The 18,080-nt window shown below is 44.0% G+C and overlaps 1 protein-coding gene across 1 annotated transcript in view; it reads left to right on the forward strand.

Moving 5' to 3' along the window:
* The first annotated feature begins 6,361 nt into the window (after nucleotides 1-6,361).
* Nucleotides 6,362-18,080, forward strand: part of LOC124275891 (eukaryotic translation initiation factor 2-alpha kinase 1-like) — a 32,039-nt gene continuing 20,320 nt past the window's right edge. Inside the window, exons 1-9 of the mRNA XM_046711576.1 lie at nucleotides 6,362-6,398; nucleotides 6,939-7,027; nucleotides 7,886-7,966; nucleotides 8,700-8,781; nucleotides 11,349-11,415; nucleotides 13,807-14,266; nucleotides 14,883-14,973; nucleotides 15,569-15,669; nucleotides 16,248-16,368. Of these exons, the coding sequence (XP_046567532.1) occupies nucleotides 6,950-7,027; nucleotides 7,886-7,966; nucleotides 8,700-8,781; nucleotides 11,349-11,415; nucleotides 13,807-14,266; nucleotides 14,883-14,973; nucleotides 15,569-15,669; nucleotides 16,248-16,368 (1,081 nt within the window). The 5' untranslated portion in view covers nucleotides 6,362-6,398; nucleotides 6,939-6,949. The remainder of the gene's footprint in view (nucleotides 6,399-6,938; nucleotides 7,028-7,885; nucleotides 7,967-8,699; nucleotides 8,782-11,348; nucleotides 11,416-13,806; nucleotides 14,267-14,882; nucleotides 14,974-15,568; nucleotides 15,670-16,247; nucleotides 16,369-18,080) is intronic.

Genomic DNA, 18,080 nt, shown 5'->3' on the forward strand with positions numbered 1-18,080 from the left:
CCCCTTTCCCTGCCCCGCCACAGCATAGTCCCCTACAACGCAAATGTGGATCACCAGATCGCGTCTCTGATAACACTGTAAGAGAGAGACAGCGCTTTGTACGACACAATCCCAAATATAACATATGTTATATTTACATGGAAGTGCATATCAGTCTCATGTTTTTGGTGGTTGATTCCTTCAATACAATCCAGGGTTCTGAAATACCCATATATTAGTGTGCCATGGCACGGTAAATACAGAAATAGCACGTCTAAAAATGTTCTCAGTGCCCTTTTGTCACGCCTACCTTTTTAAGAGACATAACTCACATTTAGTCATTTAATCCCCAAAACAATTATTTTTTTCCAAATTGAATAATACCATACATATTTGAATGCTCATAAACCCATTTCTTTGTTTAACAATAAATTTCAAATGATCAACATCATTGTCATTTATTCTAAAAACATGTGGGCATACTCGATTTCAGAAAGGCACACCTAAAATATTTGTCTGCGCCCTAAGGCACACTTAGAAAAAAAAAAGTATTTTATCCCTGATCTCCCTATTGAAGCTCCCTTCAATAAAAAACAGACGTAAAATCACTACTCACCAAGAGTTATCTGTCTGGCCGTTTTGGCGGGAAAGCGGCGCCACCGTGCTCCCATGCTTCACTCTCTCCTTCTTCGCCCTAGTGGACGGTTGGGAGAGCACCTGTGTCTCCAATACGGCACTATATCCTTTGATTATTTAGTTATTACCCTATAAATTACCTTTATAGGGGTTTAGGGAGTATCCTTCAACAATATGGTTTGAAATTTATTCGTATTTTCACTGTTTATTCACGTATTTTTGTACGTGATTGTTCAGTTGTTTACATTTCATGAAAACCTGTTTTCGTTGTAGGTTTAGGTTCGCTGCTGCAAACCCACATTGACTGTGCCCTAGCTGCACAACAACATGTACTTCCAGCTATCGATGTAATCTTTATCAGCATTTAACAGAAATTCAAATTAATAAATAATTTTTCTCTGTACTTGGACGTACTACCGAAAATCCAGGCGACTTTACAAGTCATGGTTAAACCGGCTGAGTCCCTCACGAGCTGTCTACTGCTGTCAGACGACTTACTTCCATCCAGTGACCTGCCGGAGGTGTCCTCGGAGGATGGGCGTGGGATGTTGTCCGCCATTACTTCGAAGAAGAGGTCTTCTACATCGGACAACCCCTCAACGCAGACGAAGAAGAAGAAGCCATCCTCTACGCAGAATGAAGCCTCACACCCCTAAGACGTCTAGCAGCTCTACGGGGACTTCTGCGCAGACTACAGGGACCTTTCGGCCGACATCGTCCCGATGGAAGAGAGATGACTTCATGATGAGCCGCTGCTGATCATCCCAGAGATACAGCACGCAGTCCGAGGGCGGCAGATGAGCGATCCCTGGACCATATCGCTATCAACGCAGAGAGGGCAGCTCTACAATCATCGCAGACGTTCAACCCAGGGTCTTCATGCAGCAGCGAGTTACCATCTACGCTGGCGGCAGATGAGCGATCCCTGGACCATATCGCTACCAGCGCAGAGAGGGCAGCTCTACAATCATCGCAGATCTTCAACCCAGGGCCTTCAAAGTCATCACCCGCAGAGACGACCTGGACCTGCACGAAGGACCCAACACTGACGAGACATCGGAGAGGCCCTCCAGCGAAGCGCCACCCAGAACCAGGAGCAGATCTGCGCAGGACGGCACGCTCATCTTCAGATGACGACTCAGATGAACAGCCTTCGCGAACGCCTGCACGAAGGCCTTCGGACGCAACCTCAAGGACGTCATCAACATCTCGCAGATCGTCAAGGGCTTCACCGAGGCATTCACGAACCAAGAGACGCTCACCTCCACGCAGGCCTCCACGCAGATCGCCCTACAGACGCAGCTCAACAGGCAGGTCTCCACGCAGATCTCCACGCAGGTCTCCACGCAGGTCTTCACGCAGGTCTCCACGCAGGTCTCCACGCAGATCCCCAGCGAAGGACGATCAACGATCTCACAACAGTGGACCTGATACAGACGTCACCCTCTAAGGAAGAGAATGCAGCGCTCAACTCTACAGGACGTCAAAGAGCCTGCGCGAAGGCATTCGCGCAGGCCATCTACAACGCAGAGACATCGCAGTACATAAACTCTCAACTGAATGCTACATGCATCAACGAGCCTGTGAAGGCATTCGCGCAGGCCATCTACAACGCAGAGACGTCGCAGTACTTAGACTCTCAACAGAACGCTACATGCCGTCAGCGAACCTGCGCGCAGGATGGCGCAATCTTCAGAGACCGTCAACAGATGATGAGCCTAATAAAGGACCTTCACGCCGACTACCTACATCAAGGGCATCAACAACGCCTCGCAGATCATCACGGGAATCCCCACTTAGGAATACATTGCCAGGAAGGCAATCCCGGACTACAAGACGATCACCTACACACAGGGCGCCATACAGACGCACCACGCAGACCGCCACGCAGATCTCCAAGGATATTCAACCAGGACATGATGGCGGACTGGACCTAGCGTCACCCTAGAAGGGAAAGATCTTCGCCGGCACAAAGACTGAGGGACATGTAATGCAGTTCAAGAGGGGTACTCTTGTCCGAATTCATCACCGGCACGGACCTTCAGACTGAATCCAGGACGGGATTCACATAGATTGATATATCTACATCAGAAGACTCATGGCCATATAGAGATCTTCACTTCCGTACAGATCGGCAGATATTCACACTGGCGTGGTTCAGCAGCAGCCTTGCTAAGGCTAGGAAACTACAAAATCATCAACGACTCCCTGGGTAGAATCTACAACAAAGTTCAGCATCAACTCTACAATTCAGCGCTTCATGGAGATCGATGTATGCAGTCTACAATAGCAGCACTGAGGACGTGAAGATTTCAGCTGATCATCTGTAAAAAGGGCGACTGCATTATCTTCAGGACTGAAGTAACAGTCACAGCAGCCAGGAATACAGCCTACCTACATCGGTATTACGCGGCGAAATATTTCGCGCGTTTACCATTCAACCCTCGATACACGTGGTCACTCGTGTAACTCCGGAAGGCTACGGACAAGACCGAGTGGTGATAAGATATCAACGGCAGCACTAGATTCTACAAGGACCTTTTTCCTGCTACACCGGTGATGTCACATCGCGGGAAGCCAAAGGAATCAAAATGCCTTATTTTGATTGGACCATGAGAGACAACGCCCTGCGCAGAGGTCGGACGTAGTTCACATGTCAGGAAATGGGTTACAAGTGACAACAACCTGTCAACGAGAGAGGAAGGCCTCAATTACAGTCCAGTTAGACGGGACCTACGTGATTTGGCTGCCTTCACGGGGTTAGAGACCTTCCCTGTCAACATTGAAGACGATTCATCAGACGAATTGCAGCAACATACGTTGGACGGACTTTGGGTGACGGCAGCCAGACTACTTTATATCGACTTCACAACGATGGCAGTCACAGAGTCGGACAAGCACTACTCTCTCCGTTATTACTACGAAGTGGCAGAGTCTGTTGGGTCTTCTCACGTCAGCACAGGACATGACACGCAGAGGGAGTCTACAACTACGCCCACTACAGGTCTTCGTGAATGTACAACTGACGATCCGACCCCTTCGGACTCCCGGACAGACTAAAACCATATCTAATATGGTGGACTCAGAGATCGGATGGTCGCAGAAGCACCTATTTAGCAGAGCTGGAGTGCAAGACGCATCTCTATGTGGACGCATCTCTCCAAGGTTGGGGAGCACACCTCGACAACGAAGTGTCAGCTGGGATATGGACCATAGAGGAGAAAGATCTGCACATCAACATGCTGGAAATGAAAGCAGTGATAAACGCCATACTCCACTGGACCAGCATTTTGAAGAATGCTCATCTGACGGTACATACGGACAACTCCACAGTGGCGTTCTACATACACAGAAGGATCAACAAGGTCGGCGAACCTTCTGGACCTCTGCTTTCAACTGGCCAGCATAACAGACAAGATGCACTATCCCGTCCAACGCAGCCATCCTCAACAGAATGGATGCTACATCCAGAGATCTTCAAGCAGATCATACAAGAGATGGGAGCACCACTAATAGACCTCTTCGCCACAAGATTCAACAATCAACTGATAACATTCGTCTCACCAATACCAGATCCACGAGCATGGGCAAAGGACGCTCTAAGCATCTCCTGGGAAGGACTAAACGCTTACGCGTTTCCACCACCAGCTCTAATACCGAGGGTGTTGCAGAAAATCAGTCAGACGAAGGACCTGCAACTGATTTTGGTCGCACTTTACTGTTCAGCGAAAATATGGTTCCCCATTCTCATACAAGAACTAGGACTGCCTCAACTGCAACTACCAGAGTGGACGAATCTACTAGTACATCCTCACACAAAGCAGGCGCGCGGCAACCCAGAGGTGTTCCGGCTACACGTGTGGACTGTATCAAGGCATGCTTGAACAAGAGAGGATGTTCCGCCAGGGCAGCGAAAGCAGTCACACTAGCTCTACGCAAGTCTACACGCACCTTGTACGACGACAAGTGGCGAAGCTTCGAGACATACGCTTCGAGGACCGGCTTCACAGCCATAAAAGCGACACACCCTCAAGTGGCGGACTACCTTTGTCACCTAGACAAACGAAGCAGTTAAAAGGGTCAACACTCTCAACATACCTAGCGGCATTGAGCTCAGTCATCACCATGAGGACGAGTGCAACTGACGAAAGTACCAGAGTTACTGGCCTTACTACGCCCTTTTAAATTGGAGGACCAACAACAGAGATTTAAAGCTCCGGCGTGGGACCTCAACGTAGTTCCATTAGAGAGGACATCCTTCGAGTTCTTGACGCAGAAGACGCTGTGCCTGATCGCCTTAGCAACAGCAGCAAGGATGTCGGAAATCCATGCTCTGGACTTCGAGAGAACACGATTTGATGAAAATCAAAACATCGTGCATATGGGACTGAGATGGGACTTCATAGACAGTTCCACGTCCCAACACTATCATCAGTCCTTGGACCACAGGATACGCAGGACCTATCCTTGTGCCCAGTGAGAGCATTGCAAGTCTACCTACAAGATCCAGGTCCAGGAGACGGAAATTCAAGCGTCTTTTCGTCCCGATATCGACAGCGACACAGACGGAGGTCTTCCGCACTAAGATATCAATCTGGATCAGAACTGTCATACTACGGGCCTACAAAGCAGCAGGACTTGATCCTCCAAGAGCCTCCAACCCACATGAAGTTAGAGCTCTGGCGTCAACACTCGCTCTACATGGGAATTGCTCTATCAGGACGATAATGGAGGGCTGCTTCTGGAAATGGGACATGCTGTTTGCCAACCACTACCTGAGGGACATCGTCACCGAGGACGTCTCTGGCATTCACCATTTCGGCCCACTTGTTGTAGCACAACAATTGACAGTCCCACAAAGGCGCTGAGACGGAGTCTCGCCCTTTTATCACATGACTTGCAAAAGCCTACACTCAGGAGAGTTCAGCTTTAGAGTCTATATGCACGTCTAGGACAGACTAGCATAAGTGATATGACCCAGTACTTGTAAGGACATACTCGTACAGGAAAGGGTCGCTTCTCCACTTGGTGCTCGCATCAAGAGATGGAGTTGCAAAATCCACATAAAATGTTAACAGAAGCAAGGACCAAAAGTTAACAATTGTGGTCCCCCCATCAGAGAAAGCTGGAAGTGAAGGGTTACAGCAGCAGCAGAGCCTAGCAGTAAAAGAAGTGCTACCAGGAAGTTCCCATAGGGGGTATGTAAGACGTAAATCACTACATGGAATCCAGAAGAGGCTTGACTCCACCACCAAATCCGACGGATTCTACAAGCAATATATAGGATAAGGAAAAGCATAAGGGAAAATATGTAATTTTCTGAATAAAATTGATATTTTATACTTATCCTGACTCATGAGGTAAGCCCTCCCAACCTCCCCACTAGACACTTTGGATTTCCCTGTAAATTAAAGTGTCGGGCTCATAATTCGGAGAGAGTGAAGCATGGGAGTACGGTGGCGCTGCTTTCCCGCAAAACGGCCAGACAGATAACTCTTGGTGAGTAGTGATTTTACGTCTGTTTTTATTGAAGGGAGCTTCAATAGGAGATACAAGTGTTCCACTAACGTTCGCAAGAGGAAGGAGACAAGCAAAAGGGCATGAGTCAGGATAAGTATAAAATATCAATTTTATTCAGAAAATTACATCATTAGTCTACCATGTAAGTTAAAACTTGGTGATTTTTCACTTTATGAATTCAACTCTGTCTATTTTCCTTATTTTCAGCAAGCCACAAGTCTATCCCCAATACTCATGCAGGTCCACTGGGCCAACACACCAAGGTAAGCATGTAGTTCAGTAAAACTATAAAACAAATAATGTCTGCAGTATGTAGTCTTCATATTTGATTGAAATAGTGCTTAGAAGAAGTTAGTGACGTGATGAACAGCCCATGTCATGATACCCAACCATCGACCTACAGGGACGGACCAACCAATCCCCACTTTAATCAGCTTTTATGACAAGTATGAAGCATTATTGACTTCCTTTTGCTCTTAATCCGAACCGGTAGCCAAGATGTTGAACTTACGATCTAGGACTGCTGGAGGATGTTGTCTCAGTAGTCATAATTATACAAACCCTCTAAATTTAATGTTAAGGTAAATTTTTCTGATCTTATGTCTCATGCACTCAGAACATGACTCAAAAAAGGATCAATTGTTACCATATAAAAAACCAAACGGGAATGGAGTTCACACAGGATTGTATTAACAGCCAAAACCCTTAAACTAGGAAATGGAGGAATATTGGTGCAATTTTCCATTTTAAGAATCTACTGACTTTGCATTTGCGATGCCTGAAATCCCACTGCTAACCCACAGCATTCAGAGGGATGCAGGATTTTAGGTACAGACAAGAATTTGTTGAAATCTGTCGTCTTGGGAAAGGAGGATTCGGTTCAGTATTCAAGGTAATATTTTTATATGTTTCCACACTAAAAGGCATGGATCATTCAGCGTGTGATTTTGGGGGTGTTTTTCAGTACCTGCACCGAGTGCAACCAAGCTTATGGCTTTGGCTGCACCATTAAAATTTGAGTTGCACCATAAAATAATGTCACTGGTTATAAAAGTAGCACACATACTTGTTTAGCTATTTTCATGTCAAGTACTCAGTCTCAGAAACATTCTTCAAAACCTAACCCCATGATGATAAATGATGAATGATTCTGTTTCAATTTTGCATCACCTTTATTTATAAATCTCAATTATATGACTACGTCTACATAACTGATTTACACAAATGTTGGAGTCACTTACTTCCCATCTAGACACACAATGACACCTATAAGATATTGGAGAATTTCTTGTTACCTGCACCTGGTGCAACCTGTTACTAAAACTAACCTGCACCAGCCATTTTAACATGCATCAGTGCAGGTTGTTGATAGCGAAATCGTACCATAATTGAACCCATGTCTTCAGAGTGACAGGCGGACGCTTTAACCATTGATCCACCCAGTCACCCCTCAGATAGAGTAAATTGAGGATCTCATTGTGAAGAGTCATAGCATGAAATAAGGGGAGATGAGGTAGCCTAATGGTTAAAGCGTCCACTTATCACACTGAAGATCCGGGTTCGATTCCATACATGGGTACAATGAGCGAAGACAATTTCTGGTGTCCCCCACCATGATATTGCTGGAATATTGCTAAAAGCAGCGTAAAACCATATTCATTCGCTCATGAAAAAAAGGAATTTGAAAGAATAACTGCCACAATAACAAACAATGTGATGTTGAGATTATCCATGCTTTTATATGTTTCAGGCCAAAAATCGACTAGATGGTCGAGAGTATGCTGTGAAAAAAGTCAAGTTTAAACATAGAAATGCAGGACTACTCTTAAAAGTAAATATTCATCCATTTTATTATGCACTGTCATGTTTTGATGGGGACATGGCTGTCCAAGTTGTCTAAGGCGCAACAGTTTGCATGCAGAGTTGTGTCCCTTGAGCATGCCAGAAGCCTATAACAATTGTTTCAAATCCTGGTTTGTCCTGATTATTTTTCTCTATTTCCCAGCACCACACTAAAGTGGTAAATATCTGTCACCTGCATCATTTTAGGATTTCCTCCGACATTAAGCTGGCACGCCGACATGACTGGAATACTGTTCAAAGCAGCTTTAAACACAACTCACTCACTCATTATTAGACAGTTATGATGCTATTGTTCCTCTTCCTTAAGTGGCATTTAGTGGTATGATGAAGTGGAACACTTTTATGGATAGACAACTTCTTTCTCAACCCCACAATCAACAGAGATCAAGGTTATTACATCCCCACGGTTTACGATCAACTAATCAAGCCTAATCAAGAATAACCCACCCTTTGTCTACTGGCTTCAATCATATCTTATCACAACAAGTCCCATGTCTACACACTGTACATCAACTTCTTCTATTGTGTAAACCCAATACCCGCCATGTATATATTTCTCCTTGTGCAAATGTGTTGTGTAAATCATTTGCTTGATAACGGTGTTAGGATCTACACCGGAACGTCGCAACTACTACTGCAACAAAGAAGTTGTCTATCCATAAAAGTGTTCCACTTCAGCTATTGTTTTGTTGACATTTCAGCTATTACGGGAAGTAAAGGCATTAGCAGGTCTCACACACAGCAATATTGTTGGCTACAATGCAGCATGGCTAGAACATGGCAGTGAGTATGAAGTAATGATCTGGGTTCAGTCATCGTTTCGATCACATGTGTATTTTGAACTTGGTTGAAGTACCTGGGTACCGATCCACAAAAGGTTTGTAGCGCTATGACATTCATAAGCCTATAAAAACTACAGAGTTACGACAGGCCTAACGTTACAAACGCTTTGTGGATCAGGACCCAGGTCTGCAGTAACCTGTGCAGTTGTAAGGTTTAGTGGCCAAACTTTGTGACTGTGACTTAAGAGGCACTGTACCCTGACATGGAACATTGCAAATTTCAGTCACTGGCCTAGAGTTCATTTTTTGCATACCTCTGTGCTATAACTAGAATAGTGTCCTCACTCACATCATCATGTCCCCAATCACATACTCATGTCCTCACTGTTGTCCTCATGACCTCACCACATCATGTCCCCAATCACATACTCATGTCCTCACTGTTGTCCTCATGACCTCATGACCTCACTCACATGTCCCCAATCACATACTCATGTCCTCACTGTTGTCCTCATGTTCTCATGACCTCATGACCTCACTCACATCATGTCCCCAATCACATACTCATGTCCTCACTGTTGTCCTCATGTGCTCATGACCTCATGACCTTACTCACATCATGTCCCCTATCACATACTCATGTCCTCACTGTTGTCCCTATAACCTCATGACCTCACTCACGTCATGTATCCAATCACATACTCATGTCCTCACTGTTGTCCTCATGACCTCATGACCTCACTCACGTCATGTCCCCAATCACATACTCATGTCCTCACCGTTGTCCTCATGACCTCATGACCTCACTCACATCATGTCCCCAATCACATACTCATGTCCTCACTGTTGTCCTCATGACCTCATGACCTCACTCACATCATGTCCCCTATCACATACTCATGTCCTCACTGTTGTCCTCATAACCTCATGACCTCACTCACGTCATGTATCCAATCACATACTCATGTCCTCACTGTTGTCCTCATGACCTCATGACCTCACTCACGTCATGTCCCCAATCACATACTCATGTCCTCACTGTTGTCCTCATGACCTCATGACCTCACTCACATCCTCATGTCCCCAATCACATACTCATGTCCTCACTGTTGTCCCTCATGACCTCATGACCTCACTCACATCATGTCCCCTATCACATACTCGTGTCCACACTGTTGTCCTCATGTCCTCATGACCTCACTCACATCATGTCCCCAATCACATACTCATATCCTCACTGTTGTCCTCATGACCTCATGACTCTCACTCACATCATGTCCCTATCACATACTCATGTCCTCACTGTTGTCCTCATCCTCATGACCTCCATGATCAGTGTCCTCATCACACCATGTCCTCACTGTTGTCCCTCATGACCTCATGTCCTCACTCACATCATGTCCCTCATGACCTCACTATCCTCCTGTTGACCTCATGTCCCCATCATGTCATCACATACTCATATCCTCACTGTTGACCTCATGTGCTCATGACCTCATGACTCACTCACATCATGACCCCCTATCACTTACTCATGTCCTCACTGTTGTCCTCATGACCTCATGACCTCATTCACATCATGTCCCCTATCACATACTCATGTCCTCACTGTTGTCCTCATGACCTCATGACCTCACTCACATCATGTCCCCTATCACTTACTCATGTCCTCACTGTTGTCCTCATGACCTCACTCACATCATGTCCCCTATCACTTACTCATGTCCTCACTGTTGTCCTCATGTGCTCATGACCTCATGACGCCGCGATATTTCTGGAATATTGCTAAAAGCTAAAAGCAATGACCTCATGACCTCACCTCACATCATGTCCCCAATCACGTACTCATGTCCTCACTGTTGACCTCATATCCTCCATGTCCTCATGACCTCACTCACTTCCTTATGTCCTCACCCACATCCTTATCTTGTCACTCAAACTTCTGATTTCCTTATTCACATCCTCACAAAGACATGGGTCTGATTCCCCATATGGGCACAATGTGTGAAGCCCATTTCTGGTGTCCCCTGCCGTGATGTTGTTGGAATATTGCTAATAGCGGTGTAAAACCATACTCACTCACATTCTTTCCCTAGTATGGTGATCTCCTTCAGTTGTTGCGATCTCTAGCCACTTTTATATTGTATTGTCCAATTAGTGCTATTTGTTTTAACTTTCTACGCTAGTTTTACTTCAAATTGTGATATTCTAGTTGTTTTACTCTCCTTCGTCGACAGGGGCGGTGGGGTAGCCTGGTGGTTAAAGCGTTGGCTCGTCACGCCGAAGACCCAGGTTCGATTCCCCACATGGGCACAATGTGTTAAGCCCATTTCTGATGTCCCCGCCGCGATATTGCTGGAATATTGCTAAAAGCGGCGTAAAACTAAACTCAGTCAGTCAGTCAGTCCTTTCGTCGACAGGTTTTATAATATCTATATATATTCTATTTCCATGTCAAATGTTCTCGTCACGATATGGCTGAAATATTGCCGTTGTGACGTTAAATAATAACTCATTCACTCACTCACTCAAATTCTCACTCCCATCCTCATGTCCTCCCTCCCTCAGTTTCAGGTCCTCAAACCTCCAGCAACACCAGCCACACATCAGATGACAGTTCATCATTCACAGACCGGTCAGTGTGTAAAGCAGCAGTTCTGGAGCCAGTTACCGTATATTACCGTCTATAAGCCGACACCATAGATAAGCCGACCCCCAAACTTGACCCTTAAAATCAGTGTCAAAATGGTATGTTTCGTACATAAGCCGATCCCCCGCGATGGGGTCCTAATCCTGGCAAACACAGACCACAGACAACTGGCAGTTACCAATAATTATAACTTTGGTCCACATTATTCAAAGAATTCACAATCATATATATTGCGTCTACTCACACATCGAAACAAAGTGTAGTTAACAGAAAATGGGTAATATATTTTGTTTCGCTAAATATCATACTTATTGTAGCAACAAACTATTACTCCATTCGGGGCGTTGGGGTAGCCTAGTGGTTAAAGCGTTTGCTCGTCACGCCGAAGACCCGGGTTCAAATCCCCACATGGGTACAATGTGTGAAGCCCATTTCTGGTGTCCCCCGCCGTGATGTTGCTGGAATATTGCTAAAAGCGGCATAAAACCAAAGTCCGTATTACCCCATTCAACAATCACGAACTGATTACTGCCTCGTTTTCCATGGACTGCTAGTTTACAGTAACATCGGTAAAAATGTGTGAATTTAAATGGCTTGCTTATTTTATCCCATTCCATGTGCGTACAACTTCCGCTTACCACGTTCATGAGGGTCCGTATAACCTTAGTGGTGATTATATATATTTTACATTTATAGAGCAAAAACTGTAATTGAAATTACACAATGCTAGGATATATTTCTTTGGGTTAAATAATAGTATTCTGTATTATGTTTTACTTATGACTGCGTCAGAATTCGTCCCGTCATATTATTGTGCATGTTTGAACTTGATCACCGGGAAACGTGTGCACAGCTGATTGCTATTTCCGGCTCAAATACGCACGGTAATCTTAATCCCTGCAAATAATACAATGCCCAGCAAAAACAACTTAGAACTTAAAAGGTACAAATTCTTGTCTAGTGATGTTTAATTGCAAATTTGACGTCTTTACTGACAAAGTCGTCTTCTGTTGTTTGTTCACGTGAAGTGATACGATGTTGTTTTCTGACCCCTGGAAAAAAGTTTCACGAAAGTGTAACCCATAGATAAGCCGACCCCCTTCTACAGACTGCTTTTTTTTTGGTCCTCAAAATTAGGCTTATAGACGGTAATACACGGTATGTGTTTAGGCCAAATAAAAAAAATGTTGTTCCGATTACACCTCTGTAAAATTTAGGGTAGTTATTTGGATTTTTTTACATATTTTTTTAGAAGGAAAGTACAAACTAATAACACATGTATCAATATGTAATTGTTTATTCAATCAAGCTTGCGGCCATCATGTCAACTTTCTCTATCAGAATGACAGATATCTGTCAGCGCCGGATAAAACAATGGTATCTGAAAGCTTATTTCATTCAATCCGCTTAGAAAAATAGTGTCGGCACCAGAATTCAAGTGTTGGTCGGGTAATCGGAACCACAACAATTTTTTTTAGGCCTTATGGGTACAAGAGTAGTTGTTTAAGATGACTAGAACATAAGTTTAATACTACGCTGATGTTTGTCATAGTTTTATGATGTTTGTAGCTGAGGGTGCTGATGTTTGTTAGAGGGAGTTTAGTGTTTGTTACACAGGGTGCTAATATTTTGGGAAGGGGCTCAAATTTTTTGTAACAGAGGGCTTTGATGTTTGTAAAGGGGATCTAATGTTTGCAACAGGGCTTTGATGTTTGTAAAGGGGCTCTAGTGTTTGATCCACAGGGTGCTGATGTTTGTGAAAGGGGCTCTAATGTTTGCAACAGGTGTCTGTACTTTTTGCAATATAGGACTCTGATGTTTGTAGGAGGGTCTCTAATGTTTGCAAACAAGGCCTCTGATATTTGTAAAAGACATCAGGTCAAAAGAGTCCTCTGATGTTTGCAAGAGAAGACTCTGACCTTTGCAATAGTCTGCTCTGATGTTTGTTAATCTTTTTAACGTTTCATGAGTAAAATGTTTGTAGTGGATGACAAAAGTAGATCTGATGTTTGCAATAATGGCACCCTGATGTTTGCAATAGTGGGCTCAGATGTTTGTAATAGAGGAATCTGATGTTTGCCAAAGAGGCGATCTGACCTTTGCAATAGAGGGTTCTGATGTTTGCAGTAGTGGGCCCTGATCTTTGCAGTACTGGGCTCTGACCTTTGCAATAGAGGGTTCTGATGTTTGCACTAGAAGACTCTGACCTTTGCAATAGTGGGCTCTAATGCTCAAAATAGAGAGGGATTTGATGCGCTTGATAAGTAGACTCTGTAGTGGATGGAAAGTATACTTTTACTCTATTGCATATATAACAGCATACATCACCAAAGAAGGATAACTATACTAGAAAATATCCATGACTGCTTGTTCCAGTGAAAGCTTTGGTCACCAAGGCAACAGTCCAAGTGTCAGCATAGTATTTGGAAGCACCAACACAGGAGATGACTTGGATGACAGACAAGGCCCACAGATCCTCGAACTGGATCCAAATTCTGAAATAGGGCCCAACACAGAATTAACATCCAAATACCTTTGTATACCTCAAGCATCACATTCCAAGTCGTTGAGTGTGTTCCAACGACAGAAAAGTGCGAACAGTTTCTTCACTGCCACCAAAGTATTGACACGTGGAGATGCAGAGCCAAACCACAACACCAACACTGGTAGTGACGTGATGTTCACCGAGAGTCATTATACAGAGAATAAGGCAATAACAAGCACAAGGAGGGTGTATCGCAGGAGCATCAGCTGTGAACCTAATCCTAGTACTGAGAAGTCTTTTGGGAACACAATGGATCGAGATGATTTTTATGGGCAAATTTCACCTTTTGATGTGAGTATGTGTTTTGGCTGTTAGAAGCACTATGTCAAGCTTACAAGATGGAAAAGTAGTGTGTGAGTGAGGGGATTTGGTTTTATGCCGCTTTTAGCAATATTCCAGTAATATCACAGCATGGGACACCAGAAATGGGCTTCACAAATTGTAACCATGTGAGGAATCGAACCCGGGTATTCGGCATGGTGAGCGAACACTTTAACCACTTGGCTACCCCACTGCCCAGATAGAGAAGAAGCTTCATCATTGACACCATATCAGGGTCCAAACCATGTGACTATGAAAATTAACAGTGAGCATGGGTTGACATGTCTTCTCTTCTGCTCGTGGATCCTAGGCTTTCAACATGACACTCTGCGCTACTGAAATAGTGTTAAAATCAGTGTCAGGCCCAAGGGACGCAATCATTGAGTAAATGAGAATTCAGATAACCAAAGAATATGATGTGTTACATCATAACTCACAAATAATACATGTGTCCTTGTTTTCAAAGGAAGTAACTCTAACTAACTGGCATACCTTGCAGACCACTCCCACATTCTAAGACCTGGAACAGTATCTGTTTCCCAGGTGTTCTCATGAAGAGTTAGCATACTTCCCTTTCTGCTTGCAGACCAGTGTCACGTTGTACATACAGATGGAGTTGTGTAGTCTCACCCTAGCTGACTGGCTGGTGCAGAGGAATGAAGCAATCAAAGACTCAGGTCAGGACATTGTTTGTGGATGAATGGTGGCAAAATGTGAATAACTCCTGGAAATGGATAATATTATGAAAATATTATTACTTTAATGTGTTGTCCTCATTTACTGGTCAAGATTCTCTGAAATGAAGTAAGGCGTATAATGATCCTTCAAAATGTATCTAGATTTGAATTTTATGTGTTAAGTCATTTAACCAATTGAATATTTGCCTTATTTATTTGGAAATGGTCTCAATTGTTATCCTACATTTAAACAGGGATGTTTTTGTAGTCATAACTATAGACTGTCTCCATCGCCATCGTTTAGCTGTGTTGCTGATTTGCAGATGATTATGCAAATTTACATGCAGTGGAATATTTCTGTTTGGAAACATTTTTTTTTATCTTTTATTGTTTTTTTTCCTTTGGAATAGTTTTGGTAGTTGAGAAAGTAGGATTTGATGTGAATGTTGTTGATATCAAATGAATGTGAGCTACGGAGCCTTATTGCCTGCCACTTGTTGCAAATCAGTAGAGAAGGATTCTATTATCTACTGATATTGGAACAGTAATGTAAGAAATCACATGTCTGAAAATAAAATAAAACTGTCTATTTCAGATCTGAAAATAATTGGTAGTGATAATATGAGGATATTTCATCAACTTCTACGAGGGGTTGATTACATACACTCACAGGGCCTAATGCATAGGGATCTGAAGGTAAGTCACATTCACAAGACCAGCTTTAATTTGAGTTTCTTAATTGTTTTCATGACCCTAGAATGCAGATTTGCCCATACTCCAGGGTATGAAACTCCCAAAATATTCAGCCAGACCACAGGGCTGGTTAGATGTAAAACTTGCCAGCCCTGACCAATACTTACCTGCCCACAAAATATCTTCATATACATGCCTAGTTTTAACCCAACCGTCGGGCAGGTGAATTTGAGAATGTGCCAGTCCGTGTTGAAAATAAACCCGTCCTTGGCGGTGAAATGTAGCCTGTTCTTGAATGGTAGTAACAGCCCAGGGATGTAGTATTTTAGGCATTTTCATTAATTTGTTCTTGGTTAAGACTTGGTTATTTACAGGCTGCCAACAGCTCTAATACTGTTGCTTGTGTTAAACAAGTAAACATGAAATTCTTACAATTTTAGGATTACAGAGTGAGTCAAAATTCTAAGTCGCATCAGATATATTTCAGATATATTTTGACAATAAGATTACAGACAACACACTTGCCCGGTTGTTAAGAAAAGATGCAAACTCTTAGGGTTATTTTCCATATATGATTTCAGCCGAGGAATATTTTCCTCCAAGGATCATCCCTCCATGTGAAGATTGGAGACTTTGGTCTAGCTACAGAGGACATCATGAGCAACGACAGAGATACTGTGTTATCTCCACCTGCGTATAAAGGTACCAAAGACACAAGAATTACAGCCTGATTCAAGTTAACTAAAACAAAATAATAATCTTCAGGCGCTTTATCATCAAGGAAACACAACCAAAAGGCCCTAAAAGCAATGCATGTCTGGTTTTAAACAAAAATGAAAATTCACCCTACAAAGGCATGCAAATATTATAGCAAAATAGAGTTGAAGACCATCCATTATTTTTCCTTATCCTGACTCATGCTTATTGCTTGTCTTCTTCTTCTTGCGAACATAGTGGAACACGTGTATCTCCCAATTGAAGTTCCCTTCAATAAAAAATCACTAATTAGTACTCACGAGTTACCTCCCTTCCACAAGCGCGGGAACGAGGGCGCCACCTCAACCCATGTGCCTCACTCTCTCCTTCTTCGCCCAGTGAGCTGGACGCGAGAGCACCTGTGTCTCCCGACACACTATATCCTTTATTTATATTTAGTTTAGTACCTCTTATATTCATTTATAGAGGTGTTACTAGTATCCTTATTCAACTTGCATTGATTATTAGTCGTGTTTCTGCTGTTTTATTCACGGTTCGCCGTGTTTGTTCAGCAGTTTACGTTAATGAGAATCTGCACAGGTTGTAAACTACGTTATTCAGCTACCGATCCACATTTAAAATGCCCTAGTTGCATTACTCCATGTTCTATTGTTTCTCGTTGTAAATTATGTATTAATTTACCAATTTCTGCCTTTGATAAATATCTATGTTCCGTTTTGAGACGGAAGGCAGATAAATCTCGCAAACAATCTTCAGTCATGGCTAATAGATCGGAAGCTAATATACCCTGTCAACTGTTGACTGACGACCCGCCACCGGCTGGTGGCCTGCCTGAGTTCCCTCGGGGGATAAGCGTGGGACGCAGTCCGCTATGTCCAAGAAGCGACCTGCATCTCAAGACATTACGTCTTCTCAGTCTAAGACTAGGAAAGCATCCACATCATCTCAACGTACGCTTCGAACCCCCAGGTCCACAGCTTCGTCAAAAGGGAAATCTACAAAAGCTACAAATAATTTTGCCTCCGATATTCTACCTGTCTCAGAATTATGTTTATATGATGACGACATTCCGATTATCATTCCAGATGTACGTCATAAGAAACGTCCAGTATCTGCTACAGTCACCACAGCGCAGATCAATACGCAACCAGAGATGCCTACGCTGACGCCGGAGATTATGATTGAGGGTCCCGTCACTTTAACAGAGAGGCCACCCTCAACGTCAGCGCAGACCGTCCCAGACGACCTGGTCAACCAAATCATGAGACTGATGGAGGACCGTTACGGTTTACAGAGGCCCCAGAGCCACGGGCCCCAGAGCCCAACCCATAATAAGTCATACAGGGCCCCAGAGCCCGCCTTGGCTGCGTGGGGCCCCAGAGCCCACAAACGCGCCTCCGCGAAGGGCAACCCAGCCCGTAGCGATCACTTCGCAAAGGAAGTCCCAGGCCGCCTCCGCGAAGGAGCTAGAGCCTCACCAGTTGCGAGGGACATCGCGGAGAAGGAGCGCTTCGCCGAGCCCACACCCTGTTGAACACAGAGGTCGTTCGCGAAGCAAGCGCTCATATGTCGATACGGACACTGACTCGATACATTCGCGAAGGTCGCGAAGGCTAAGTGGCTCCAAATCTACCTCACCCAGAAGATATAGAAGAGCTTCGCGAAGTCCCCAGCGTTCGCCGAGGATGTCTCCTCCA

Source organism: Haliotis rubra, unplaced genomic scaffold (genome assembly GCF_003918875.1).
Source record: "Haliotis rubra isolate DU_JTF1 unplaced genomic scaffold, ASM391887v1 Scf2039, whole genome shotgun sequence".
NCBI classification, from domain to species: Eukaryota; Metazoa; Mollusca; class Gastropoda; order Lepetellida; family Haliotidae; genus Haliotis; species Haliotis rubra.